Source organism: Lates calcarifer, linkage group LG9 (assembly GCF_001640805.2).
Source record: "Lates calcarifer isolate ASB-BC8 linkage group LG9, TLL_Latcal_v3, whole genome shotgun sequence".
Taxonomy (NCBI): Eukaryota; Metazoa; Chordata; class Actinopteri; family Centropomidae; genus Lates; species Lates calcarifer.
This window is the reverse complement of record NC_066841.1, coordinates 9,307,134-9,316,908: the sequence shown is the minus strand read 5'-3', so window position 1 is coordinate 9,316,908 and position 9,775 is coordinate 9,307,134. Positions and strand designations below refer to the sequence as shown.

At 41.0% G+C, this 9,775-nt stretch overlaps 2 protein-coding genes across 2 annotated transcripts in view; one reads left to right on the top strand and one right to left on the bottom strand.

The window, feature by feature from the left end:
- Positions 1–2,090: 2,090 nt before the first annotated feature.
- Positions 2,091–7,165, bottom strand: ndufa8 (NADH:ubiquinone oxidoreductase subunit A8). Its single transcript, XM_018670423.2, has 4 exons — positions 6,976–7,165; positions 5,481–5,644; positions 3,393–3,558; positions 2,091–2,624 (listed from the first exon to the last, which is right to left on the bottom strand). Exons 1-4 carry the CDS (start codon positions 7,024–7,026, stop codon positions 2,487–2,489), a joined length of 519 nt encoding a protein of 172 aa, XP_018525939.1. The 5' UTR covers positions 7,027–7,165; the 3' UTR covers positions 2,091–2,486.
- Positions 7,166–7,215: 50 nt separating this feature from the next.
- The window catches only part of morn5 (MORN repeat containing 5), a 13,549-nt gene continuing 10,989 nt past the window's right edge, over positions 7,216–9,775 (top strand). The window contains exons 1-3 of the mRNA XM_018670420.2: positions 7,216–7,541; positions 7,667–7,814; positions 9,638–9,749. Coding sequence (XP_018525936.1) covers positions 7,495–7,541; positions 7,667–7,814; positions 9,638–9,749 — 307 coding nt within the window. The 5' untranslated portion in view covers positions 7,216–7,494. The remainder of the gene's footprint in view (positions 7,542–7,666; positions 7,815–9,637; positions 9,750–9,775) is intronic.

Sequence of the window (9,775 nt, the reverse complement as noted above, 5' to 3'; positions counted from 1 at the left end):
ATGCCAACATAAACAAATCAAACACACCTACATTTTAGGGGTTTGTCAAATCAAGTGCACCCACATGTTCAGGGCTCTTAATGGCATGGATGCAGCAGAAGAGAAGTGCAGTGTTGTGTTACGGATACAAAAGTAATGCACTGATAATGTAGTCAGTGTTAATTTTCTGCGCTGCACTGAAAATCTAAATGTAGTTTTTTGTCCCCTTGAACTCTATCTTCAGTTTCAAACACTGTGGGTCTGATGGAAAATAAACAACACTTTCCAGCTATGACTGTCAGTGACCATCACCTCTTTAAACATTCATTTTATTATGTCAAACCTGACACTGAACAATGGGAATATTGACAGTCATGTGTTATGAACAAGCCCAGTTGTTTGAGTATTTTAGCGCGTCGGGCTCCCAGGCGGGCTGTAGCTTTGTGAAAGCCCTGTATTGTATTTCTTTCCTGTGCCAGAGCCCGTTTCCTGTGGCGGTGCTGTGTCAAACAACGATGACCCTCCGCTTCCTGCGAGTCGCATGGAGACAGGCCTGCCACGAGCCCCAGGGCCTCACCGCCAGCCACTGAACAACCTCCCAAGCCCCCAGTCCGTCTGGTCTGTCTGCTTTCAAGTCATTCCCTCCACCTTGCCCTCACTGGATCACACTTTTTCCCTGTCCTACCTTTAGTTTAATTCCTTACCTCCCTGTAACTGCTGCTTTTTGTTCTTTTCCTCCCCCTTCTGTTCATTTCTCTCCCACCTCCTCACCTGTTTTCTCATTCACCACCTCCTTTCAGTCCTTTGCCCCCTTCTCCTCTGTGTTTCCCTCTGTCCGCACCTCCTCTTTCTTGTTACATCCCTTCTTCCCTCCTCCCTTTGTCCCACTGTCCAGGTCAGAAGAAGGTCTGTCAGACATTTCCTGTGCGAGAAGCAGGTCCAGACCACACCTTGCGAGGGGATTTCTGCAACTACTGTCAGAGACGCCTTATAGAAACACACAGACATGCACACTCCTGTCTGCATATATACACATCACATGAAGCTACTGTACACAATGAAAATACATGGTTGTTTTTGGCAATAAGCTCTGACAGCACACTGCTGAACTTGCTATCTGTAGGAAAAAAAGAAACTTGTGGGAAACAGTTGGAAACAGTATAGAAAACACAGGCAGTAGGCATAATATCAGTGCTCCATCTAGAATAAGCAAAAACAAAAAAGCTAAAAGTGTATTTTTACATATTCAGAATAAAACTGGAGTGACTGTCAGCTGATAGCTGTTGACCTCTCTATAAGTCAAGTCCCTATGTTTTTGTGCGCTGAAACAGGACACTTACATCACATGCAAAACACCCTAGGGCCACATCTCTGCTTCTGAGTATGAGAAAGCTGTCAAATCTTGCATTACTATTGGTCCCCATAGAAATCAACCACATGGCAGGGGTTAAAGACTGACATTTTAAGTACAGCAATTCAAATCACCAGTAGATTTCAGACAGCTGATATGCATACTTAAACAAAATCTGAGCTTTTATGGTAACTCGTATGCAAGAGAATTTCACTCACCACATTAAAACTCAACTTTGATCTTGAACAGTGTCCTGGTGGTATGTGAGCACGTGTGTGCGTTGGCATGGTCCTCTAAGTTCCACAGGCACGGCCTGTCTTTGAATTAGCTTCTCATCTCCTTCCATTCAAGGTCACAAGTGCACACGTGCACATATGCACACACATGTATGCTGGTCGCAAATAACGTACTTCGCAGTGCATCTCCAACACGACTCCTCCAGCCTTCTTCCAGTCCGGGTCAAAGGCAGGAAGTGAGCTGGGAGAAAAGGAGGAAGCAGAAGCAGCTCTCTCTAGCTGCAGGTAGTGACCCTGAGCCTTGACCTCCAACCTCACCCTCCATCAGTCTGAGAATACACACTCTGACAAAACACAGATGTGCAAACATGGTGGTGTCGCCAACAATTTGCAAATATCAAAGAAACTGTGTCTGGTACCTGGTGCTGGTAAAGCCTTTAAACAGTTGATCTTTCTTAGGAAATGTTAAAGGCTTTTAAATCCCACCTTAAGGCTTGTTTTAAAAAAGAAGTCAAAATCCAGTATTATAATTTATCTTTTTATTATTTGACAACAACAATAACAGTATGTTGCATTTGTTCACTCATTACATTTACAGATGTGGCCAGGAAAGCTGTATGGATTCATGGACTTTGTTCACACAATCATCCATCTATCCTTCCTTTATCAAACTGTTTGATGATGCTGGAGGGTACAGTACAGCTGCTGAAGAGACTGTTAGGACATGAGCCCTGTCCAAAATCAACTCTCTGACCATACACACATAAATGTGCCAAAACCAGCATCCTTATTGCCTGTGCCTGCACCTGGGAGATTTAAACCTTTTGAAGTATCACAGATGTATCACTAGTCATGTGAAGTCTAGTTGTTTTTGGACAGAGCCCATGGATTTGGAAGGTGATTGACTTTCTGGAGCTGCCTCACCAGCTCCAGAAGAATAACCTGCTGCCATATTTGGAAGGCTCCAGTTTACCCTCGGTGGTTGGGTTGGGCTCAGGACGTGGTCTTGAGTGGTAGGGGTTCTCAGGCAGTGGCCGTGTGGTTGCCACTTTGGTCACCTATAAAAGAAAAGGAACATGCATGCCATGACTTGTCAGACATACACAGCCCTCCCCTTATGTCATGATTTACATCTTCTCAACTCTCCTCTCACCACATCCCCTATCCTCTCTCCTTTTCCCCTCCTTTGTACTTTGTGTATGACTTGCAGGGTCAGGTCTACCCCTCTCTCATCTATGCTCCCTCTGCTACTACTGTGCCCTTTTCTTTCTCCAACACTCAATATCTTCCCACCTGAATGGGTCACTCTCTTTCTTCTAAGCTCTTATATAGCTGAGAAACCAGAGAAACTCAGTCAGTGCGTTGACATTCAACCTGAACATTTCTTCATGGTAAGTCAGATTGCTGCTCTTCTGTTTCCAGGCTCATGTGATTTGATTCCATGAACAATAGCTCTGCCTGGCAAGCGCAAAATGTCCAGAAAGTTGATTACAGCCATTCATGGATTCCCAGGTTTGTGCAAGTGTCTTTTAAAAGACTACAGAAATAAATGCCCTAAAAGCTCCTGTCAGAATCAGTTTTGAGTTTTGCTTTGATTGCTGCAGCCTAATTAATGCCTGCCAGCCAGTTATGCAAACCCCTTTAATGAAAAGAATCCCCAAGGCAGCAAAAAATACATGATTTTCCTGTTCAAAACTGTAGCTGAATTAGACCACTATGCTTTTAGCAATCAGAGGCGCTTGCACAGCCCACAATCGGCAAGAATAGAGCCCATCAACCCAGCTGCTCACATTGTGAATGCGCAGTCAATCTCTCACAAGTCTCACCTTAGACAAGTCTCCCAACTCAGGTCTCTCCCATCCCAGCTTATCAAGGACGCAGCTGTCGAAGGTTTGCTGCTGCTTACGGCAACGACGGAGTTCTGCCAAATTCGAATAATCCAGACAGGTCCAGTACTCCGTGAAGGACTCGGCACAGTTACCCTTGATTTGCCTATAAGGATTGGTGTGAACAGAGTTAAAAATGTATCAATAAACCACATTCATCCTATTAGTCCATCAAATTGAAGATTCAGACAGAAGTCCAAGTCAGGAACTTTCATTAAATTGTGGTTTATGACTTGTCAGTTTCCAATCATCAAAAAGAATTCTGACTGCCATGGGCCAGTTTTCACAATAAGAATATTCCTAACTTGTCATGTGAATGAAGTTCTTCTAGTTCTTCTGGCAGTTGCCAGAAGCACCCACGAATCAAACCAGGTCCCAGGTGCAATTACAGCTTTTCTCAAATCTTTCCTCATTATAATAATTACAGGTACTTCGCTTTCACAATAACTCTCAGTTTATCTTTGGGGTTAGAGTGTCAGTTGTTTGTTTCTGCTTTTGAATTAGAGGTCATGTGTTTTACACTTTTTCTTACTTTCTTTCTTCTTTTTTTTTTAGAAACCAAAAACACAAGTTGTTTGAGACACACGCAAACACACAAAAGCACCTTAGTTACTGCATGGGCATCAGGGTACAACCAAAGCTCTGTCTTAAACTGTCAGTAAACACAGGCATAGTAGTTAAGAGTGAAAAATCCCAGACCACTTCCTCAAACAGCCCCCAGTGGCAAGTTTCATAGACACAATAGGCTGTATAGTTAACTTATGTTATACAATTCCTTTTTTCTACTGGGCATTTTAGAAAGAAAGTAGCACAGAAAAATGACGTAAAGAACATATTTTAAATTTAGTGTTAATTGAGATTTTAGGGTAGAGGCTGACTAATTCAATAGCTGAAAAAATGATTTTTATCAAACTGAAATGAATACAAAGTAAAATTATTAATGATAATAATAATAATAGTAATAATAATAATAATGCTTAAATAGCTCTGCAGGAATAGACTGACTTGAAAAAATAATCCAGATGATCCAAAAACAGCTGTGAGATTAGTACTGTGACAAAGTACACTTACATAATGGAAAACAAGTTTTCAGACATTTGGCAACATCTCAGGAAAGTTGAACTGAAAGTTTAACCACAAACCTGTTGTGGGTATTTTTGCTTTAGTTCTGCTGAAAGCCTAGAGACTGTGCTGTGTGGTTTTAATCTTGGGTTTAAGTGTGTGACACATGTCTTTACCTTCTTTTAAATCTGCTCCTTCCTCTGGGTATTTTGGGGCTTTCTTCATGTATTCATATTTCCAAAAACATGCGATCACTCATCGTTTCTTCTATTAAGATGCACTTTGGAATATTAAGGACAATACGTGCCCCATTTTTTACATTTACAATTACAATTTCTAAAATATTAAGACAAATAGTCATAATACAGACAATTAGAAAGTTAGAAGAGATCTTATGCAGCTACAACTTCTCACCACTCATGGTTCAGTGCATTCAGTAGAGGCAGGTGGAGTGTAGAGTTTATTAGCAGGACAAGTTACAGAACAGGCCAAAAGACAATCCAACTGTGTGTTATCTTTGATCTGTGTAAACTTAACAACTGTAACCCCTGGAACAACAATTATCCAACAGCAGTATTTACAACCTCAAAGCACATATTCTGCCCATGTGTCCATCACAGAGGAAGAAATGCAAAAACTCTTGACCACAAACCATGGTTTTACATGGATTCTCACACTATGCACTCTCCAGCTGGCTCCAGAGATCAGCCACATCTGAAAATCAGTCTGACCACAAGCGCACTGCTCAGTTTTGCAGATGATAGCAGTGTGGCAGCCTCACATCACTCATGTATTGCCTTAACCGTCAAACACATTGCTCATTACTGCTTTCTTACAGGTTTCTAGTCTGTTCACACAGGTACCATATATCTGATAGACAACTATTTTTGTAATTATAGGAAAAACACACACTGTGTATATCTTCTGAGATGATTGTAATCATGTCTATGTATGGGTGTGTATTACCTGAAGAAGTTGAGTGCACACTCGTTTACTTTCCTCCCTTCCTCTAAACACTTCCTGGGGTCCTTCTCCTCCCAGCGACAGAGCATGAATTCCTTGTTGGGTTTGTCACACTGGGAGCCATAATGGTGGGCAGCAGCCTTCAGCACTGCAGACGACACATTGATCTGGAAAGAAACAGACACATGCAAAACAATGAGACTTGGTTAAAATTATCATTAATTACCAAGTAATAGATTTGCTGGGACATAATTTCATTTTTGTTAGGTATGGGAATATTTTTGTGTTGCCTGACCCTTGCTGATATTTGTGATCCCATTAAGAGAGCAGAGGTAAATGTATGAAGATTGTCCATCAGTTTAACATGGGTCCAGGGCAGAGAACACTGTTAATGTGTTGCCCAACTGGGGGCAGCTGGAAACTGCTAGGCCAGCTCCAATATTAAAAAGTACACCTTCAATCACATTCAAGTTGTTTTATTTAGTCTGTAAATTTTATCTTGCTTTCTAAATGTCTGTATTTAAAAATAAACACACAATGAAAATAGACTTTGTAATTTAATTAATTAGTTATGAGGACCGAGCTCTTTATTGGAGAAAAGTCATTCATCAACCCAACATCACTCATCAATATCTTTATATATTCCAACTAAAGCAGTGTTGCCAGATAAATGGATGTTCTGCAAATCAGTGTTGAACTCTGATAATCCCCACACCAGAGAAGTAATGCAAATATATCACAATACTGTGTTTAAAGTAAATTCAAATGCTCTAAAACATACTTCTTAAGAATTTTTATTTACAGAGGAGAAGGATTTGTCAGGCCCTGGGCATCAGAACAGTATAAAGTACAAGAACAGTATGAAGTTGCTGGAGAAAGGTTTAGAGCACTGCCAATGTGATGTAATTCTTCAAATATGTGTTGAACTACTGAATTTAAACGCACCTAGCATCTGCACACATATCGTTCATTAGATCACTGACTGGTTTTGAAAAGATTGGAGCTGCTGCGAGCTAACACCTGACTTCCAAGGACAAGTTCAATGTGTCAAATAACACTGCTGTTGACATAAACATGTCAGGAGTTGTTCTGGGTCAGCCAATGCAAAGTTACTGTCCACACAGTGCTGATATGGAGAGGTAGTGTTAAACGACACAAACCCTGCAAAGACAAAGTTAATGATTGTTTCTGCATCGATAGTATTGAAGACATATTTTAATTCCTCTAAAGCTATTTAATGTTGCCATGGTGGCTATCGCAAAGATGACAGAATATTCAGCGACATCAATTGCGAACATAAATATTCACTGGCGGGTGTATTATTAACCCATCTTATCTAACTATCTTTGACCACTGTGAAGGTTGGTAACGCTAGCTGCAAAAGTTGTTAAATCCTGAGCACATATCCTGAAGCCTATAGCAGCTAGCGTTAGCAGCTACTTAGCTAGCATGTTCTGTCTATGATTTTCATTCAAGCTTAAGAATAACCGCTGCTCACCTCGTCCACACTTAGCTCCTGCAGAGTGGGAACTTCCAGTGTTGTGGGCATGGCTGCACAAGGAAACAAAAACGCAGAAAATCAAACACCGCCGCTTAAAAACATCCAAGGTCCTCGCTCTAGGACGAGCGACGACGAGGCCGCGGAGAAGGTCAGTTTGCTTTCTGATTGCTGCCAGCCGGGAGGAGGCGCGCTCTGATGACGTACACGAGTAAGCGACAAAGGCCGCCCGCATGCGTAGTGAAAAAGACTGTTAAAGGAAATAAGAGTTGGATGAATTTGTTATTTTGGGTGGTGTTTTGTCAAGTTTTATTTTGAATTCGTATTAAAAGACTGTGATACACTGTTCTTTATGAAGAGCAGTTTCAAGACGTCCCTCTCAGCTTTCTGTTGCATAGACTATATATAGAGAAGTATGTTGCCACGTTGCCATGGTAACGTCGCAGTTCAGCGTTGGCCCGTCTCAAAGCCGCGGTTTGTACCTTAGTTTATTTAATTTGAGAAGACGAAAGCATATTAATGGAGTTCACTGGGAGCACTTACACAGGAGACACAAAAAATTACAGGTAAAATAGCACAACTGATTTGTAGCCCTAAAAAGCAGTATTCACATAACCAAATTAATCACAAAGTGGTTTGTAGTTAGCTAAAAGTTGACGGCGCACTGTTGACCACCTCCTCTCTCGCTCAGGATGGAAGGAAAAGGAGAGTATATCTTTCCCACAGAGACCAAGTATGAGGGAGAGATGAAAGATGGGATGTTCCATGGCAAAGGAGTGCTACATTTTCCAAATGGAAGTAAATATGAGGCTATTTGGGAGAACGGCATAGCTAAACAGGTGAGGAGTTGTGTGCATGTATGTGTGTATGACAGAATATATGCATCCATATGGCATGCGTGACTGTGTGTTTCACATTGGTTATACTTGTTATCACATCTGGTCCCTTTTAGCAATCACTCACCATTATTGTCGCAGTTATTAGGTTTCTCTCCCTTTTTCCTGCGTGAAGCTGTAGTCCCTCCTGCTCTGATGCAATCTTTCATGGACTTTTGCCACAACAGTGATCACTCCAATTATTATCATCACTGCAGTTGCGGTTCATGTGAAATGATAGCAGCTCTGAACCATGACTAACATTGGCCCAGACTACCCTGCACCTGTGTTCATGCCAGCCCAAGAAAACCCTCTTCTATTCAAAACAGGCCTAAACCATCCAATATACTCAGAAATTCAAACTCTGGAAATTACATCTGGGAACTAATAGCTCATTCTGCAACTTGCACTTCTTCCTTCAAACAATGCTTCTCAGCCTGGGGCTTCAGGATCCATGTGTTTTTTTCTTCATATTTTAGGATAGGCAAAAACATATATCTGCTGTGAAAATTTGCAGTTTTGCCTTCTCATTTTGAAATAGTGCATAAGTCTGTAGCCTCCATGCCTTCTATGAGAATTAACAAGCATTTCAAAGTGTCATATGCCTAAAAGTTTGAGATCACTTTGAACACTCTGTGTATGGTAATTTTTTAAGATACTATTAAAATACCGGTAATATGTTTTATTAGAAATCTTATGGTTGAGGTGTAAATATCACTGCAACTGCTATATTGAAATTTTGTTAACAAGTGTTAATAAATAAAAGGGATAACAACAACAAACAAGAATAACCTGGAATTTTGTCTGGTGCATATAAACAGACCTTTTCTACTGCAGAGACTTGTAATAGCAGGAAAAGCACAGGTGTAATTTATCACCTTAATTAAGGCTGCATTTCCATGTTGGTGTTTCAGTTCCATGGTTCTGGTACTGTGCATCCTGGTTAACTGACATAGTTTAATGGGAGACTTCAGTGGAGCTGAGCCATCGTTACTGTCATTAGTAACACCTGTGCTTTTCCTGCCTGACGGGTCTGAATATCTACAGAGAAAAAGGTCTATAGATAAGACTAGGTTAAATTTCTCTTCTCTTCTCTTCCAATTTGTATTTGACCCCTCACTGAATATGCGCTCTTAACACACACACAGATAGTGTGTGTCAGCTCACCCAAAATACCAAAAGACATATTTTTCCTCTTTACCCCAGTGGTACATATCAATGCAGAAAGTTTTGGTTTCATCTGCTGAGGTTTTGAGATATCCATCTCTAAAATTTCTGCCTCAACCCAAAGACAATGGAGGAAAATTTCTTGTGGTGCTTGAAGCACTGAAAAGTGACATTTGAAAACCTCACCAGCAACTTATCTTTCCAGAAACCATGTCTCGGCTACACAGGATAACCTTCAGACCTCGCTTTCAACAGCTTTCACTGGAAATACTTTCTGCCCAAGAAACAGTCCCAACAAAAACTTTCAACAGTGAGGTCTGTGGATTATCTTGAGTAACAGGGACATTGTTTCTGCTGTTGAGTTTTTCAGATGTAATTATTTCACCACTTTTAGGAGCACAAAGGGAATTTCATCAGCTTCCATTGTACTGGGGTGGTTGAAGATGCAGATATCAGAGTTTTGGCACATGACACTGAAACTATGCATGGTCAGACACCACTAGAGGCAAGTTGGAAACTAAAGTTTTTGTAATTTATGGGTGAAATTACCTTTTAAAGTTTATGACTGAAGAATGAAGATGATTTAGCCCACTCTATATTTCATTGTGCTTCCTCACAAGGGTTCTTTTACCTTTGCTGATGGTCTGCAGTACCTGGAGAAGGACTGGGACTACTGTGATGGTTATGACAGGCGCTTCTACAGTGAGAGGTGCAATGGACTCAGGCCTGCAGGTTGGGTTCTGTTTATTTGTTTATTT

Coding starts and splice junctions, on each gene's coding strand:
- ndufa8 (XM_018670423.2), bottom strand. CDS start 7,026: ATGCCCACAACACTGGAAGTTCCCACTCTGCAGGAGCTAAGTGTGGAC. Junction 5,645..6,975: donor AGGAGCTAAGTGTGGACGAG/GTGAGCAGCGGT, acceptor GTTTCTTTCCAG/ATCAATGTGTCGTCTGCAGT. Junction 2,625..3,392: donor AGTTGGGAGACTTGTCTAAG/GTGAGACTTGTG, acceptor TTTCTTTTATAG/GTGACCAAAGTGGCAACCAC.